This window comes from Phoca vitulina, unplaced genomic scaffold (genome assembly GCF_004348235.1).
Source record: "Phoca vitulina isolate PV1807 unplaced genomic scaffold, GSC_HSeal_1.0 scaffold13, whole genome shotgun sequence".
Taxonomy (NCBI): Eukaryota; Metazoa; Chordata; class Mammalia; order Carnivora; family Phocidae; genus Phoca; species Phoca vitulina.
The window spans coordinates 43365655-43385554 of record NW_022589716.1 but is presented as its reverse complement, the minus strand read 5'-3'; the positions used below and the strand labels follow the sequence as shown (position 1 = coordinate 43385554).

The window sequence follows — 19900 nt, the reverse complement described above, 5'->3', positions numbered from 1 at the left end:
AGGCTGACCGATCAGTTGTGCCCTAGGTGGGGAAGGATGACAGATGGAGGTTCGCAGGAGGCCCAGCCGCCAAGCAGTGGTTTGGGAGGTTTATGGTCAGTGGATATGGAACGTGCCGGCATGACAGAGCACCATGCTGAGAAACGACCTAGAAGTCAGCGCTGTCGGTATAGCCCAAGGGAGATGCTCTTCCTGGAGTTCTAGTGTTTTCATTTCTGGGTCCTCTGTTACAAGAGGGGGCTGGCAGACAGCCTCACATTCACAGCTAGTGGGGGGGCCTCACTGTCCCTGGGCGGGAATCATTTCTTCCTTGCCAGAGTAGACTTCCGATCTGCTTGGTTCTGTACAGCTCTAGTGGGAGGATTCGAGGCAGGGAGCTGAGAGGGAGAGGATACAGGTCTGCAGAGTAAATGCAGGGAGGTGGGCAGAGCTGGAGGACAGCTCCAGAAGGCCTGCGCTGCTCACTGGGCACTCAGAGGAGCCAGCTGCAGAGACAGCTGTGGGTTGGGAAGGGCTGAAGGTCTCTCTGTACCTGTTAAGCCAGGTGTCCTGCATCGCATGGCCCACCTCCCTTCTCTCTGTGTCCTTTGCTCAGCCCCAGGGCCTGGCACATATAACCGCCTGGGGGCATGTTCACTGAATGATGACCTCGAGCTGATTTTATCCCCGGGAGGCAGAGGTCAGGTCAGACTGAGGAAGGGCTGATTGACAGAGGGTCTACTGATAACCAGTTGCCATGGTCCTCTGGCCGCTCCTCATATACCTCCTGTGAGGGAGGCTCCTCTCCCCAGAAGCAGCCCTCGATTTTAACCCAAAAGTCATGCCCCTCCTACTGCCTGCCCGGGCTCGTGCTCAGCACTGGGGATTTGGAAGTGAACACGATCTCTACCTGCTTTACCTTGGCCAATCCAAAGACGCAGAAATCGATAAGAAAACGAGTAAAGAGAACTAATCATTAGAGGAATGCAAGTCAAAACCACCGTGAAATACCACCTCATACCCATTAGGATGGCTACTATCAAGAAAACAAAAACAGCACGTTTTGGTGAGGCTGTGGAGACACTGGGACGCGCGTGAGCTGCGGGCGGGGATGTGACATGGCGTGGCCGCTGTGGAAAACAGTTACACAGCGTTATGATTCAACAGTTTCACTTGTGGGTAGCTACCTAAAAGAGTTGAAAGTGGGGTTTCGAAGAGATATTTGTACACCTATGTTCATAGCAGCATTATTCATAATATCCAAGAAGAGGACGCAACCCAAGTGTCCGTCAGTGGATAAACGGATTAAAAAAAATGTGTTCTGTGCATACAGTGGAATATTGCTCAGCCTTAAAAAGGAAGGAAATCCTATCACAAGCTACAACATGGATGCGCCTCAAGGACGTTATGCTCAGTGAAATGAGCCAGTCACAAGAGGACAAACACCGCATGATTGCACTTACATGAGGACCACAGAGGAGTCAAATGCACAGAGACAGATAGGGTGGTGGCTGTCAGGGGCTGGGGAAGGAACAATGGGGAGCTGGTATTTAATGGGGACAGAGTTTCAGTTTGAGAAGATGAAAAAGTCTGGCGGTAGATAGTGGTGATGGCTCTACAGCAATGTGAATGTACTTAATGCCACTAAAGTATGCATTGGAAAATGGATAAATGTTATGTTCTGTACTTTTAACCACAACTTAAAAGTGGGGGGTTAGGGAAGATGCTCTGTGGGTGCTTGCAGCTGAGGGAGGGGGAAGGAAAGGGGCTGTTTTCCCCTGTTAGCGAGCTCCCAGGGCGAGGGCTGATTTGGTCTCCAAAGCCCACCCTCTCTGCTCTGGTAACACTGGTCCCATTCTCCATCCGCCCAGGGCCAGGCAGAGGAGACGGTTTCCCCAGTGGCCAGTACGTTTCATTTGTCAACACAGCCCCAGGCCTGGTGGAGGGCCTCACCTGGGGACACTGCTGATGCTCCCCACATCCTGGTCACCCTGGCTCTCTCATCTTGTAACCTGCTATTGGAAGCTCTCACCTAGGGGTGCTTTTCCAGTGCCCCACTCGGCTGGATTCCCATTTCTCCATTTACCTGTGCTTTGAGTCCCTAGGAAGTGCTGAGCTGTGACCCATCTGCGGGTGGGGTGGGGGTGGGGGTGGGGGGTGGGGACAGGAGTAGGAGTCCTTAGCACCACTATGGTGCTCAGGAAGTCTCAAGAGACCCACTCCCAGAATCTACTTTCCTACCACCTTTGTCCAAATGGGACCAAAGGGGACAGGGGAGACAGCTCAGTCCATACCTCCATTTTTAATTTTTCTAGCGTTTTCAAAATGATGGAAGATGCCCTCCTCTCCCCTCCCCCCTGCTTGTCTCTTGTCCCTAAAATGCCTTGCCCTCAAGCAAGTGGCATAGCAGGGGCTCAATAAATACGAAGAAACAATGAAACAACAGGGCCTGTCCTGTCTCTGTATTCATTAGTTTCTTAAGACTCCTGTAACAGTGGTCCACAAACTGAGTAGCTTAACCTGAAATGTATTATGTCATGGTTCTGGAGGCCAGAGACAGAGGTGTAGGCAGAGAAGTGCTAGGGTGCTAGGGAAGGCCTTGCTCCAGGCCAGTCTCCTGGCTTCTGGTAGTTCCTTGGCTGTGGCAGCATTATTACTCCAGGCTTCACGTGGTGTCCTCCCATCTGTTTATCTGTGTCCACATTACCCCCTTTTTTTATAAGGACACCAGGTATGTTGAATTAGAGGTCCACCCTACTCTGGTATAACTTCCTCTTGACTCATTACATCTGCAATAACCCTATTTCCAAATAAGGTCACATTTTAGGGTACTGGGGGTTAGGACTCCACTAACCTTTGAGTTTGGGGAGGGGGACACAAGCAGCCCATAAGACTCTACATAATGGCTTATTTCCTTGGCCTCCTGTGCTCTCTCCTTTGCTCACTTTACGGAGCCCTCCTGCCCCACCGGTCGTCAGTGCTGGGTGCACAGATGTCACTGACATAGAGTCAGGGTGACTCCAACCTTAAATAGAGGCCAGAAAAAACAAGCTCCAGGGAGTTTCTGGGTCCCCAGGGGTCAGGCTCTCCCTTTACCCACCCTGGGGAGGAGAAACCCTGCGCTCTTTTCTCTATTGGAGCTGGAATGCTAAATGGCAGTACCAAGCAGGGGCTCCTTACTTGGGGCCCCTCTGGCTGTGCCTCTGCTGAGCCTTGCCCTCCCTCCCTGCCTCCCCTGCAGCATTCCAACCTATATCCCAGTCCTGGAAGACCCCGACTCAGCCAAGAAAGCAATATCGGCAGACATCCAAGAAAGCTTCTCCTCGTTGGCCATGGGGGACAAGATGGAGGAGTCCCCTCCTGAAGCTGAGAAGAAGTAGGTGGCCACCCCAGCCCCAGGGCTGAGGGGCCCTCCTGTGATCAACAGAATGGGCATGGCTCACAGCAGGGCCCCTGGCTCTGCCACAGGCCACAGAGTTCATGTGGGGCTAAGTGGCTTTGGGCAAGTCACTCCCCCCCACCCCGGGCGTGGGTCATCTCCAACCATCCCTGATATCTGGCCCATTTAATCAATACCATGTCTAGCTGGGCAGCAAGCCTGCTCCCCGGAGCTGCAGGCAGTGGTCTGGGTGGTGGAGATTGAGACCTTTTGTAGACTTTGCAGTGAAACCCTACAACCCAGACCCTCAGTCTGAGAAGGGTAGAAACTGCCTGCCGTCTCCCTGCAAGAAACCTTCAAGACCTGCCAAAAGTCCACTAAATTGGCCATGTTAACTGAAGCGAATTACGTATTCTGCAAGAGTGTAAAAATCACACAATTCTCCTGAAGATAGAAAAGCACAATTGTGAGCACCTAGAAAGGTCACAGGTGCCTCTGGGTCCCCCAGGTTGGAACAACACCCAGAGGGCTTCAGCTGTGCATGGCGAAGGGCCAGGTGCACTTCTGCTCAGGCCAGGGCAGGGCTCTGAGCGCTGTCCACACCAGTTCTCTCCACCCATTTCCCAGCATTTGCTTCTCTCTATTTTGATTTTTAGAGTGAAACCACCTGAAGTGGATCTGCCTGTTCTCAGCAAAGCCAGGAGGGGCAGTAAGAAGGCGGTCCCCTGGAAAAAACAGGCCTTCAAGAAATGATGCTGCCCCTACGGCTACCCAGAGCTCCAAGCCTGGACACAGCTCCTCTCACATCCACCCCAGCCCTGCCTCCCAAGCCTCCCACCCCCTTTCTCTGAGCCTCTGCATAATAAATAAGCGTGCCTCCAGCATCTGGTTGAGGCCATGGGATAGGCTGGCTCCTACAAGGCCCCCCCACAGCCCTGTTCTAGGCTGAGTCTGTGGAAACCAGAGCTTCCTCTGTGACCATTTAAATCAGCCAGAAAATCCCACATTCCCAAGGAAACAGATGTCCCACTCCAAGGGGGCCAAGCCAAAGGGTATATTAACCCTGGGGAGGTCGTGGATGAGACTAAATTGTACCCTCCTACCCTTAACAGGGTGGAAAAGGGCTCTGCTTCTGGCCCAGATGGATAAGAGGGGATGAGAGCGAAGAGGGAGGAGAGAGACAGAGAAGGAGAGGAGGAACAGATGGAAGACAAGATGGAGGGAGAGCTGGAGAGCCACTAAGAAGTGGGCAAGGGGAGGACTGAGGGAGGAGGAAACTAGGGAAGAGGGAGAACAAGGGAAAGGGTCACAGAATGGGATGGAAAAGATGGTGACAGGCCACGCCCAGGGGCCCTTTGGTGGCACCCTGAAAGCCAGAGCACCTGTGGCCCCCAGTGTGTTAATGTCCCCATGTGCCCAGCCTCAGTACCCTTTGGTGGATTAGACACCCCTTCCTGAGCTGACAGGCCTGAAGAGTCCTTCCCAGCATCAGGGACCCAGAGATGGCAGCCCCCTCTCCACCTCTCATGTGCTGACTACCCCTCTGGTGGTAGTCACCAGCTCTGGATCTGTTTGTCTGAGGCTCCCAAGAGCCACTTCCCAGAGCAGGGCCTGGACCCCAGAGGGTCTGCCTGGTTCTCCAAACTTGGAAAAGACTTCAGGCCCTGATCTGTGGGCAGTGTTTGGTGATGTGCTCTACACTTAACTACTTCTGCCCCTTTGGAATAGATGCTTTTTTCAATTTGAATTTTTTGAGGTTTAATTTTTATCCTTTGTATCATTCAAAGGCTTGTTTGGAATTATACATTTATTCCCCTAGAAATGGATTTGAAATGGCATGCTATGTTCTTAAGCCTGCATTTCTTGATACGTAAGGGCTTGATATTTGCTAGGGGTCCTGGGCATCTAACTACTCTTCCCCCCACACTGCCCCTCTGAGCACAAGGGCATACAAGGATTAGAAGGCAAGGGGGAGCAAATTCCACCTCTGTCCTGGCATGCAGGCACCCTCCAGCCCCTCAGGCAGGACTCTGGTAAAGACTGGAATGGAGACACTGGCCCTCCTACCTTCTTCCCTGAATTGAACCCTTGGGCCTGCATGTTAAATCATGTACTTCAGAAGCTGCGTGCACAGGGACCACAGAACTGTCTCTAAAGGGCAGGCACCAGCCCAATTCAAGGTGCTTGCCACACTGAAAATGGGCCAAAAATGAGCAGACTTGAGCAGGGACATCTCTCACTGGTGAAATGGGGCCCAGTGAATGTCCAGTGCTACATAATCAAATTGTCTCTTGAGGAGGAGGGAGAAAAGAAGGAGCCTCTTTGTCCACAGAAACATCAGGAGAGGGGGATAAGGCTTCAACCCCCGACAATGTCCCCAGCAAACCAGGTATTATGGGAAGATGTGAAATTATCTGAAAGAGTCATAAACTCTTGTCCGACTACAGCAGCTAGACTTTTCTTTCAAGCTCCCTCCTGTCATCTTCTTCCTTGGATTAGGGAGGTCCAAGGCTTTCTAAAGCAAAAAGGTGTAGCATGACTCAAGGGGACACTCCAGAGATGGCAAACACACGACATACCTGCTTCTCCCCCCAGGTCCTTGCAGACATCATTAATCAATCACAACACTTGGAACTCAAGTGATGCTTCAGAAAACATCTTTAGCACAGGTCCAAACTGCCAGTTAACTACCAATCTTTGCCATCCATGGAGTACTCCTCTCCTCTACCTGGGCCTCAGTTTTTTGAAAGACTTCTTGGGGGAAGTGAGGGTAGAATTAGAGCCAGAGCCTAGAGGCTAGGTTTTGTTAGGAGGCCTTGCTGTGTGCTATCTGTGCCAGCAGGAAAGTGAGGAGTGGCCCAATTACTCACCTCCTAGATACTCAGTCAATCAGGGGGCCATTTAATGGTCAGTAGCCCCAGGGTCTATAAGAAATGGGAACAGGATGCTCTTATCACTGAGCACTCTTTCCCCAATTCTTCTTCAAGTTGACCCAGTAGAGGGCCCAGGAAAGGGGAAGACTATCATGAATAGACTCAAAGAAAATTAAAACTGGAAGGAAAGCCAGGGATTAGGGCATCTAATCTCTTACTTTATAAAGAGGGAAACTGAGGCCCTGAGAAAGGAAGGGACTGCCAGAGGCCATACAATCAGCATATGGTTGCATTAGGCAAAGTCCCTGGTGCTGAATCCATTCTTTCTCCTCCACCCAGGGCCAGAGGAGGAGGGAACCAGGCAAGACAAAAATCAGACTTCCATTTCCAACAATAGTATGGATTAAATGGCCTGAAAAAAAAAAAAAATCACATTGCAAAACACATAGAAATGTTGAATAACATAAATCAAATATCCTTTTAATGCATACTGGAGCTCACAAGGTAGTAAGGAAAATCTATAGGTGCTGAAAAGAGGACTCAGGAAACCAAGTATTAAGCAAGCATTAAAACACAGCTGTCCTGAGGTTGTTTTGTTAATCTCAATGACCCAGAACCTGGGCTTTAATGGTTGTAGAGAGACATGAGAAAAAACCTGGGGCCTGAACAAGACACCAGACTTTAAATAAGACTCCTAAATATAAATCTGACCCTTGATACACACAAAATGACAAGGGAATTTGAATGTCTTAGCCTTAGAGAAAAAATATTTTGGACCTAAATGTGAATGTATAACCCAGGTCTGCCTTCAGAGAGATTTTGGGTTTAAATGTATGTACATGCTGTCTATGAGGTCTGGGAACCCCTCAGAATGCTTGGTGGAAGCAAACAAATCCTCTCTGATGATGATCACTCTCAACCTAGACTTCACAGGATTCCCACAGAGATAATCCAATTGAGCCTGAGCTCACAATCCAAAATTTAAAAGTGTAAGCCAAAGCAAATGAAAATATCAAACATTAAATTAGACATCCAAGATTTTGGATATTGGACTTCTCAGACAATATAAAATGAATATTTTCTTAATGTTTAAATATGCAAAAGAAGGAACTGAAAACATAAGCAAAGAACAAGATATAACTAAACAAAAAAGAGATGGCCTGAATTTTGCTTCCAGACATGTTGGAGTAACTGGTACTGGAGTGGGTCTCTTGAAAAATAATAAGGCAAGAGAAACAAAGTTCTATAAATCCCCAGGTTTCTCTCAGAGATACTTTCTGGATCATGGTGCAGGGAAGGAGAATTCAAGCAGAATATGATAGTATTGCTGAACTGAGGAGAGAGATCAGAATTTGGGGAGACAGTGGTGATTGGAATTTGTGGAGCAGGGTATCAGAGAAGAGGGAGTTATGCAGAGAGAACCCTCAAAATCTGTCTAGGGGTCTCCTTGAGTCTTCAGCTGAATGCTAAACTGCACATGTTTAGGGCATGGCTTCATGAGACCAGGTAAAGAAATACAGGGGAGCTGTGAAGTGACAGTTCACAGACGGTTGGGAGATGTTCAAGTTCCAACCAGTCAGAAGTAGACACATGGGCCAGTAACTTCTTTGACATCAGCCATAGCAACTTCTTTCTAGATATGTCTCTTGAGGCAAGGGAACCAAAAGCAAAAACAAACCATTAGGACTACATCAAAATAAAAAGCTTCTGCACAGCAAAGGAAACAATCAACAAAATTAAAAGGCAACCTACAGAATGGGAGAAAATATTTGCAAAGGATATATCCGATAAAAGGTCAGCATCCAAAATATATAAAGAACTTATAAAACTCAACACCCAAAAAACAATCTAGTCAAAAATGGGCAGAAGACGTGAACAGACATCTCTCCAAAGAAGACATACAGTCGGCCAACAGACACATGAAAAGATGTTCATTGTCCCTTACCATCAGGGAAATGCAAATCAAAACCACAGGGAGGTATCTCCTCACACCTGTCAGAATGGCTAAAATCAACAACACAAGCAACAACAGGTGTTGTCAAGGATGTGGAGAAAAAGGAACCCTCTTGCAATGCTGGTAGGAATGCAAACTTGTGCAGTCACTGTGGAAAACAGTATGGAGGTTCCTCAAAAAGTTAAAAATAGAACTACCTTATGATCCAGTAAATTACACTACTGTGCATTTACCCAAAGAATACAAAAACACTAATTCAAGGGGATACATGCTGTAGCAGCATTATTTACAATAGCCAAGATAAGAAAGCAGCCGAAGTATCCATCAATTAACGAACAGATAAAGAAGATATATATATTCAACAGAATATTATTCAGCTATAAAAAATGAAATCTTGCCATTTGCAATGACATGGATGGAGCTAGTATAATGCTAAGCAAAATAAATCAGAGAAAGACAAACACCATGCAATTTCACTTGTGTGGAATTTAAGACATAAAACAAGCAAGGGGGTGGGAGGGAGAGAGAGAGAGAGACAAGAAACAGACTCTTATAGAGAACAAACTGATGGTTACCAGAGAGAAGGTGGGTGGGGGGTTGGGTTAAATAGGTATGGAGATTATGGAGTACATTTGTCATGATGAGCACCAGGTAATGTATGGAATTGTTGAATCACTAGATTGTATACCTGAAACTAATATAACTAATTTTAACTAACTGAAATTAAAAACTTAAAAATCCCTCCCCAAAAAAAGTAGAGACCTGGGCCTTTCAGTGAAAACCCCAGAAAAGCCAGTCCATATGAGTAGAGATAAGCTAGTCTTGGAGTAAAGGCTAATCTAGACCCTCCCTAGTAAAATTTAAAAACAATTCTTGACAAAACTATAGGGACAGAAAAAAATAGATGAGGGGTTCCCTGGGGTGGGGATGACTACAGAGGGCATGAGGGCATTTGGCAGAGGCAGGGGGGTGATGGGATTATTTTATGTCTTGATTACAGCAGTGGATACCTGACTGTATACATTTGTCAAAACTCACAGAACTGTTTTCCATATTTGATAATAAGAATCTCAATGAATCCTAAGCAGGATAAACACAAAGGAAACATCATCCAGGTACATCATAATCAAGTTGGTGAAAGTTGATGTTAAAGAGAAAATCTTAAGAAGAATCAGACTCATTATATACTGAAGAAAAAAATATGAATGCTAATTTCTCCTCTAAAATAATGCAACTACTAAAAAAGCTAACCTACAAATTTTATATCTAGTAAAAATATCCTTCAAGAATGAAAGCAAAAAAAAAGTAAAAATACAGTAAATGTGAATGAGTTAAACTCACCAATCAATAGGGACTCTCACATACAAAAACTTGTAAACAGATGTTCATAGCATTATCCAAATGTCCATCAACACATGAATGGATAAACAAAATGTGGTACAGCCATACAGTAAAATATGATTTGGCCATAAAAAGGAATATAACACCAATACATACTGTAATGTGGATGAACCTTGAAAACATTATGCTTAGTGAAAGAAGCCAGACACAAAAAGCCATATATTGTATGATTTAATATATATTAAATGTCCACAGCAGGCAAATCTCTGGAGACAGAAAGTAAATTAGTGGCTGCCAGGGAATGGAGAGGAGAAGACTGCTTGAAGGGTATGGGGATTCATTTTTGGGGTGATGAAAGTGTTCTGGAATTAGACAGTGACGTTGTTACATAACATGAATATGCTGAAATATACTGAATTGTATACTTTAAAATGGTTACATTTGTGGGACGCCTGGGTGGCTCAGTTGGTTGAGCATCTGACTCTTGGTTTCGGCTTAGGTCGTAATCTCATGGGTCATGGGATCAAGTCCCATGCTGGACTCCTCACTCAGCGGGGAGTCTGCTTGAAGATTCTCTCCCTCTGCCCTCCCCCACTCTCTCTCTCTCTCTCTCTCAAATAAATAAATAAATCTTTAAAAGAGTTTTTTAAAAAATGGTTAAATTTTGAATTTTATCTCCATTCTTTAAAATCCATAAACCATTGCTGAAAAAATTTTAAACACTTAAGTAGATACACCATTTCATGTATTACAAGTTTCAATTTATATGGAAATGCAAAAGACCTAGAATAGCCAAAAAATTTTTGAAAAAGAAGAACAATATTGGAGAACTTATACTACAGATTTCAAGATTTACGATAAAGCTACAGGAATTAAGACAGTGTGGTATTGGCAGAAAAATAGACATATAGATAAATGGAATAGAATAGAGTCCAAGATTAGAATCATGTACAGATGGTCCAATTGATGTTCAACAAAGGAAAAGGTAGTCAGCGGAGAAAGTCTTTTCAACAAATGGTGCTGGAACAACTGAATATCCGTATGGGAAAAAAATTAGAACTTATCTTTACCTCTCACCATTCTCAATAATTAATTCAAAATGGATCATAGATCTTAAGAGCTAAAATTATAAAACTTCTGGAGAAAATATTTGTAATTTTAAGGCAGACAAAGATTTCCTACAACAATAGTAAAAAGTAATGAAAAGAAAAATAATGGACTGGACTTCAGTCAGTCAAATACTTTTGCTCCTAAAAACAAAAACAAAAGCAAAAACAATACTTTCCAAAAAAATGGTGCACCACAAACTGGGAGAAAAATACAAATTTCTAGAATAGCTAAAGATCACAATTCAATTAGAGGACAAACAAGTCTATTTTTTCTAACTAAGCAAAATATTTGAATAGACATTTTGTAAAAGAAGATAGATGACCAAAAAAAAAAAAAAAAAATACCCCACACGACAAGATGTCTACCATCAGTCTTTAAAGAAATGCAAATTAAAACCACAAATGAGATACTACTAGACATCTCTCAGAACGGCTAACAAAATTTAACTGAAAATTTAATAGCTACTGGCAAGTATATGGAGCAACTAGAACTCTCATACATTGCTGGTGGGAATGTAAAATGGTACAAGTACTTTGGAAGGCACTTCAGTGATTTCTCATAAAGTCACACTTATATGACCAGAGGAAGAAGCCAGGTTGAGGAGCAGGCTGCAGACCCCATTCTGTGAGGTGTGCCTAGCAAGACTGGGATGGTTCAGCCTGAACCCAAAGCCTCAAGGAGTCTCAGTCACTGTCCCCATCTCTGCAGGGCTATCCCAGGGCTTGACTGTAAAAGACATGTTATAGACAGGTTTCAGCATTTTTTCATTGAAATAAGATGAAGTCTCTTAGGCTGAAACCCAAAAACCGTAGTAAGAAATCTCCATGAGGACCACTTTATCCAAAGATCAATGGGGCCAGAGCTAGAGCCATCAAGGTATCTGCTCCCTAGGATAGAAACATCCACTGAGAGTAATTCTAGTTTCTGCCAACATGGCAAACTGGCATGGACTTACTGGCTCCTTCCCTGCAAATCAACCCTGGAGAAACAGTAGCTGACATGATCAAGAAAATATGATCTCAAAGGCCACAATAACTAATCATTTACTGCAAAAGAAAGACACTGAACAAGAAATACCATCTGAAGCAGAATTGTTGGTAAGATCAGAAAAAAAGTAAGCACAGTCAATATACCAAAGGAGACAAGGAAGTAGTTAAAATAAAGAACAGCACACATATGAGATAAAAGCTGAAGAACCAATTAATGGGTTGGAAGATCAGGCTGTGGAGCTCTCTAAGAAAACATCAGGAAAAGCTGACAGTGTATAAAATAGAAAAGAAACACTGAAAATGTGGAGGACAGAAAGAAGTGTGGATAACCTCAGATTATAAGAGTCCCAGAAAGAACAGAAAATAGAAATGGAGAAGGGGAACTACCTAAGAAATAACAAGGATTAATATGCCATAACTGAGAAAAATGAAAGACTTTGGAATGAAAGAAATCAGAGTGCCAAACAGAAGAGATAAGGAAAAACACACCCAGACATAGTAGAGGGAGATTTGAGAAAATCAAAGACAAAATTTGAAAAAAGACCAGATAGAGTAGACCACCTAAAAGGAGTAAGGATCTGGCTAACATCAGATTTTTCACAGAAACACAGATGCAAGAAGAATGAAGTAATCTTGTTTTAAAGAATCGAAGGTAAAATACTGTAAGGGTGGGGGTAGAGAAACTAAAGGGACATAACAGTGTGGTAAAGTATTTAGCTTTTTAGAAGGTAGAGTAGATATTGATATGGTTAAGAATTAATAGGAGACAACAGGTGGAAGAAGGCAGAGTGGGAAGCACACGAATCTATCTGGCCACCTGGGCCTGATGACTTCTGTGTGAATTCTAGCAAACATTTAAAGAGCTAATGCCAATCTTTCCCAAACTTCCTGACTCATTCTATAAGGCCAGCATGACCCAAATACCAAAGCCAGACAAAGACACTACAAGAAAACTGCATTCCTTATGAACAGTAATACCTATCCTCCCTCAACAAAATACTAGCAAACAGAATTCAGCAGCATATTAAAAGGATTATACACCATGACACCAAGTGGGATTTATTCCTAGAAAGCAAGGATGGCTAAAAATACAAAACTCAATTGGTGTGCCTAAGTGGCTCAGTCAGTGAAGTGTCTGCCTTTGCATTGTGTCATGGTCTCAGGGTCCTGGGATGGAGCCCTACGTCAGCCTCCCTGCTGAGCAGGGAGTCTGCTTCTCCCTCTCCTTCTGCCCCTCCCCATCCCCTGCTTGTGTGCTCTCTCTCTCTCTCTCTCTCTCAATCTCTCTCTCTCTCAAGTGAATAAATAAAATCTTTTTAAAAAAATACAAAACTCAATCAATGTAATACACCATAGAATGAAGAGGGAAAAAACTATGATCATCTCAAGGCAGAAAAAGCATTTGACAAAATTCAACACCCTTTCATGATAAAAATACTCACCAAACTAGGAATAGAAGGAAATTACTTCCACATAATAAAAGTCACATGTGAAAAACCCACAGCAAACATATTCCATAGTGAAAGACTGAAAGCCTTTCTTCTAAGATCAGGTACAAGGCAAGGATGTCTGCTCTCACCAGTTCTATCCAACATAGTACTGGAAGTTCTAGCCAGGGTAATTAGGCAAGAAAAATAAATAAAAAGCATCTAAATTGGAAAGGAAGAAGTAAAATTATCTCTGTTGGCAGATGATATGATCTTATATGTAGAAAACCCTAAAAGATTCCACAAAAAGCTTTTAGAATTAATAAATGAATTCATCAAAGTATCAGGATACAGTGAACATACAAAAATCAGTTGCATTTCCATACACAATGAGCAATCTGAAAAGGAAATTACAAAAACAATTGCATTTACAATAGGAGCAAAAAGAGCAAAATACTTAGGAATTAACCAAGGGGGTAAAAGACTTGTACAATGAAAGCTACAGAACATTGCTGAAAGAAATTAAAGACATAAATACATGAAAACACATTTAACATTTTATGGATTGGAAGATTTAGTATCACTAAGTTGTCAATACCCAAAGCAATCTAAGATTCAGTGCATCCCTATCAAAATTCCAATGACATTTTTTTTCAAAAATAGAAAAATCCATCCTAAAATTGGTATGGAATCTCAAGGGACCCCTGAATAGCCAAAACAATCTTGAAAAAGAACAGCATTGAAGGACTCACATGTCTTGATTTCAAAACTTACTGCAAATCTACAGTAATCAAAACAGTGTGGGGGGTGCCTGGGTGGCTCAGTCGTTAAACGTCTGCCTTCGGCTCAGGTCATGATCCCAGGATCCTAGGATCGAGCCCCACGTCGGGCTCCCTGCTCCGCGGGAAACCTGCTTCTCCCTCTCCCACTCCCCCTGCTTGTGTTCCCTCTCTCATTGTGTCTCTGTCTGTCAAATAAATAAAATCTTTTAAAAAAACAAAACAAAATAGTGTGGTATTGGCAAAAGGACAGGCATACAGATCAGTGGAATAGAATAGAGACCCCAGCAATAAACCCTTGCATATATAATCAAGTGAATTTTGACAAGGGTGCCAAGACCATTCAATGGAGAAGGACAGTCTTTTCAACAAATAGTGCTGAGAAAACTGGATTTCCACATGCATAAGAGAATGAATGTGAATCCTTACCTAACACCTTATACAAAAATTAACCCAATATGGATCAAGGACCCAAATGTATGACCTATAACAATAAAACTCCTAGAAGAAAACATAGGAGAAAATCATGACAACATTGGATTCAGCAGTGATTTCTTGGCTTTGACACCAAAGACACAGCAACAAAAGAAAAAGTAGACAAATTGGACTTCGTGAAAATTTTTTAAATTTGTGCATCAAAAGACACTATCCGGGCACCTGGGTGGCTCAGTTGGTTAAGCGACTGCCTTCGGCTCAGGTCATGATCCTGGAGTCCCGGGATCGAGTCCCACATCGGGCTCCCTGCTCAGCAGGGAGTCTGCTTCTCCCTCTGACCCTCCTCCCTCTCATGCTCTCTGTCTCTCATTCTCTCTCTCTCAAATAAATAAATAAAATCTTTAAAAAAAAAAAAAAAAAGACACTATCCACAGAGTAAAATGGCAACCCACAGGATGGGAGAAAATGTTTGAAAATCATATATCTGATAAGGGATTAATAGCCACAGTATATAGAAAACTTCTGAACCTGATTCAGAATTGGACCAAGGATTTGAATAGTCATTTTTCAGAAGAAGATATACAAAGGAAAAAATTTTTTTTAAAAAAGAAGATATACAAAGGGCCAGTGCTCACGTGAAAAGATGATCAACATCACTAATCATCAGGGAAATGCAAATCAAGACTATAATGAGATACCACCTCACACCCATTAGGATGGCTGCTATCAACAAAACAAACAAAACAAAAGAACCTAGAAAACAGCAAGGGTTGGTGAGGATGTGGAGAAATTGGGACCCTTGTGTACTCATGGTGGAAATGTAAAATGGTGCAGCTACTATGGAAAACAGTACGGTGGTTCCTCAAAAAATTAAAAATAGAATTACTAGATGACCCAACAATTTCACTTCTAGGTATACACCCAAAAGGATCGAAAGCAGGGTCTCTGAAAAAAACACTTCTACACTCATGTTCATAGCAGTATTATTCACAAGAGCTAAAAAATGAAAGCAAACCCCAAGTATCTGTTGACAGATGAGTGGACAATCAAAATGTGGTCTATACATACAATGGAATATTATTCAGCCTTAAAAAGGAAGACGATTCTGCAATATGCCTCAGCATGGGTAAACCTTGAGGACATGAAGCTGAGTGAAATGAGCCAGTCACAAAAGGACAAATACTGTATGATTCCACTTGTATGAGATCCCTAGAGAAGTTAAAACCATAGAGACAGAAATTAAGAACGGTGGTTGCCAGAGGCTGGGGAGAGTGGAGAATGGGAGTTACTGTTCAATGGGTAAGAGTTTCAATTTTACAAGATGAAAAGAATTATAGGGACGGATGGTGGTAATGGTTGCACAACAGTGTGAATGTATTTAATACCACTGAACTGGACACTTAAAAACGCTTAAGATAGCAAATTCATGTGTATTTTATCTTTAAAAAATATGTTTGAAAACCTGCAGCAAACATTTTTCTTAATGAAGCCACTTTAAATGCATTCTCTGTAAAGTCAGAAACAAGACAAGGGTACTACTGTCAACCCCACTATCCAAGAAATATAGGAAATCCTGAACACTCTACAGAAAGAAATAGAAATAGTTCAGGCTATTATTCAAAATAGCAGAGACTGGGTGGCTTGAGCAACAAACTCATTTCTCACCGTCTGGAGCCTGGAAGTGGAGAGCCAGGATACCAGCATGGTGGGGCTCTTGGTGAGGTCCTCTTCCTGGGCATGGCCTTTCCTGGGGTGTGCTCACAGAAAGTAATCAATCTCCTGTCTCTTCCTCTTCTTATAAGGACACTAATCCCAGCATGGGGGCCCCACCCTCAGGACCCCACCTAAACCTGATTGCCTCCCAAAGGCCCCCACCTTCAAATGCCATCCTACTGGGAATTTGGGTTTCAACATATACATTAGGGGGGTGGGGACACAAACACACAAATGTTCGGTCCACAGCGAAGAGCTAGAAGGATGTGAAAGGAAATTATAACGTTGTCAGTGTTGGCAGGTGGATTAATCATTTCTATAGAAAAGCCATCCAAGAATCAATAGACAAACTGGTAAGACTCCTGTGGATTCACCGAGGTGCTGGACACAAGTACAACGCATCTAGTCAGTCAGAGAAGCAGTGGGCCAGGTTACAGGCCCAGCAGCTTGCGGGTCTGAGAAACAGAATGAAATCTCGAACAATGGCGTTAGTGCTAGGCGTGAACCGAGGCAGGAGAAAGCAAGAGTGCTTGCCCCAGAGAGGATGGAGCCCCTCTGCTGAGAGCCCAGGAGCTCTGCCCAAGGCCAGGAAGATACAGAATAAATTCGAGGCCAACAGTTGCTGAGCCCCCGACACCCCTCACCCAGAACCCTCAAGCATCTCCCTCATCAAAAATCAAAGCTGGCTTCTCCTGCGTTCCCCTCTGGCTCATGCTTTGAGACTGTGGGCAAGTGACTTCGGTCTCTGGGTCTCCACTTCCTCATCTGTAAAGTGGGTATGATGACAATAAAAACCTCCAGGGATATGGGTGGATTAAATAAGATAATGCAGAGAAAGGGCTTAGCTGGTGCTTGCTAAACATGGATGAGAATAAGTATTTATTCCTAAGGCAATTAAAGAGCCCCCACCTATCTACCCCCACACCAGCCTGCTGGCTGCCTCCCAGCCTCCAGTTCTATCAAGGGTTAAGGAGCTTGGCTGCTTTCCTAGGAGCAGGAATGAAGCCTCAGCCCCAGCAGCTTCTCCCTATCTGTAAGCAATCTCCTCCCGCCCCCCAGCTCAGGCCTTCGGAAATGAAAGCCCCTCTAGGCTGAAGCTCCTCTGCTGGCTGCATCCTAATGACTTTCCCCAGGGAGGAGGTGGGCCCTCCACCCCCGCCCCAGCCCCTAACCCCCCCGCCCCCGCCCCGCAGCTTTCTCTTGCTTCCCTGGGTCTTGAGGCTACAGGGACCCTGGAGCTGCCCTGGAGCTGTCAGCTTGCATGTGGGAGAGAGATTGTGTTATTCCAGCTCCGGGCCCTGTGGAGTTGAGGAAAGGGAAATGGGGTGGAGGCGCGCTAGGATGGGGTCCTGGAGCTGGGGAGTGCTGACAGTTTGGGGAGTACCGGGTCAGTGTGACCAGGCACCCTGGGTCTCAGAGAATCGATCCATCCTGCCATGGGTCTGCAGATTACGACCCATTTTGTGAGCTGTGAAATCCACTGCCTGGGTTGTGATCTGCATTTTAAAAAAGAGAACCAGAATAGGAAATAGAGTGCATTGCATATAATAAATTGACAAGCTTTATTTCCCTCACCGTGAGCGTAGTGGCTAAAAACACAGACCCCAGAGCCCACCTGCCCAGCATGCGACCTAAAAGCACATTAACCTTCAGGGCCTCAGTTTCCTTACCTGTCCATGGGGACAAGATCAGCACCCACATCCTGGGTTATTGTAAGGCCCAAAGGAGGGATACAGAAGAGCTCAGGGAACATGGAACCACCACGAGTACTGGCTCTTTTTTTGTCCTCACACGCATTTTTCCTCCCTGGGAGTGTAGTCACAAAAGCTTCCTTGAAAGGATTTGAGGATTGGGTACCAGACCTGCTTACACAGAGAATTTGGGGTGCAGCCTTGGGGAGGGAGTTGTTGCTCTTCGCAAATTAGAAAAGAGAATCCTGAGGGGAAAAAGGACAAGCCAGAGTCCCCAGAGGCAGGTCTGCGTGGGCACAGCCCTCCACACTGTATACCACCTGCTGGCCTCCCTTGCCCCAGGGCGGACAAGTTGCTATGGCCGCCGGGATCATTGTGCCCATTTTGAAGATCAGAGTAGAGGCTCAGGGTGGAGGGCATTCTTTCCGGGGTCACTGGTGGCTGCAGGCCTGACTGTAGACACTGACCTGCACTGGCTACTCAAGCCCGCCCCAACTGGGCTCTCTTTTGGGGGTGGGGGGTATGGAAATGATAGAAATCCCCCTAGTTTCCCAACAACTTGTCACCTGAAGGGAGGAAATAAACTTGGCGTCCCTTGTAGCTGTCCGTCCTCTGGCCCCGGGTTTGTAGGAGAATAAAGCATCACATGAAGGTAGTTCCCACACGGCACCCGAGTCTGCCAGGAGCCCAGCAGGAGCCCGCCAGCGTCCTACATCTCAGCTAGCACGGGCCTGTGCCAGGAGCAGTGCTTGCTCAGAGATGCCACTAACAGGGCCTCTGCTATGGCCGGGATGACAGCACAGGGAAGAGCGGCCCCTCACTGCGGCTGAGCTTGTCCCAGGATCCCAGTGATGACACTCAAATCTCTTGAGTGCTGGTGATGGGCCCTGCTGTGTGCTTGATCTGCATCTACACGGCTGTCATGCCTGTTTTACAGGTGGGCAAGCTGAGGCCCAGAGGCTGCGGCAGCACCAGAAGGCAGGCTCCAGAGCCTGTGGGTGTAAGAACTGGGCCCCACGGCCTCGCGTACACAGTTTGTCCTCGCAGGAATCCTGGGAGGTAGGTGTTATAACCCCCTCCCGCTCAGCCATTCAACTGATTTTTAACGAGTGGCTATTATATGCCAGGCCTTGGCGATGTAATGGTGAAAGGACAGGCAGAGACTGACCCTCACTGGATTTACAAGTGAGGAAGCAATCCGTTCTTGTCCTCCTGCCGCGTGTCAGACACCACACTTACCTGCGTTAGCTCATTGGATGCTCACCTCCATGCCTCCCACACTCATCTATCTCCCCCTTCCAAATGGGAAGCTGAAAGCTGAAAGAAGGCCTGGCTTGTGACCCCACAGCCAGTCTGTGGTGGAGCAGGATCGGATCCAGGAGTCCATGCCCCGGCGACTGCCTCACTGCCCTCAGAAATCCTCCCTGAGCTACCGAAGCCTAGCTGCTGGCTGGCCAGCCGAGCGTACAAGAGCCGACCCTGCTCCCTCTCTCCTCCACTCCATACCCTCTCTCTTCTCTCGCCATTGTGGCACCCTCCTCTCTGTCCTTCAAGCATGCCACTATCCATTTCGCCCCAGGGCCTTTGCACAGCCATTCCCTCTGCCTGGAAGGCTCATTCCCTGAACCTTCACGTGGGCACCAACTTACTAAGGTGAGTCTCAGCTCCTCAGAGAGGCCCCTGCCCTCCCCACTCACGTTGTCCTCCACCTCCACCACCCTGGGCCTTGCCAGCACATCCCCTCTTTTATTTCCCTCTTGGTGCCCAGTACTACCTGGTTTTTGTTCAGTTGTGTATTGTCTGTCTCCCTAACGGGGATGCAGATTCATGGGGCAGGGTTCAGGTTCTAGTTCTAGCCCTACGATGCGGGATCGCCTTGGGTAAGTCACTTCTTTTCTATCAACCTCAGTTTCCTCATCTGTAAAATGGGCATACCAATACCTACCTCTCAGCAGGCTGGCGAGGGTGCCATGTGACAACGGTGTGATGTCTGGCACACAGTAGCTGGGGATCACACAGTTGGTGGTGTTATAAAAGTCATGCAACAAATAACCTAATTAAGAAATGGGCAAAGGAGCTGAATAGACAGCTCTCTCAAGAAGATATATGAGGGGCCATGAAACACATGAAGAGGGACTCAATACCATTAGCCAGAGGGAAACACAAACCAAAACCACAATGAGATACCACTCCACACCCACTAGAATGACTCTAATAAACGAGACAGACA

General features: G+C 45.4%; 1 protein-coding gene across 1 annotated transcript in view; it reads left to right on the top strand.

Moving 5' to 3' along the window:
* Positions 1 to 18644, top strand: part of CUNH3orf20 (chromosome unknown C3orf20 homolog) — a 94380-nt gene extending 75736 nt beyond the window's left edge. The window contains exon 14 of the mRNA XM_032411997.1: positions 18608 to 18644. Coding sequence (XP_032267888.1) covers positions 18608 to 18620 — 13 coding nt within the window. The 3' untranslated portion in view covers positions 18621 to 18644. The remainder of the gene's footprint in view (positions 1 to 18607) is intronic.
* Positions 18645 to 19900: the final 1256 nt, after the last annotated feature.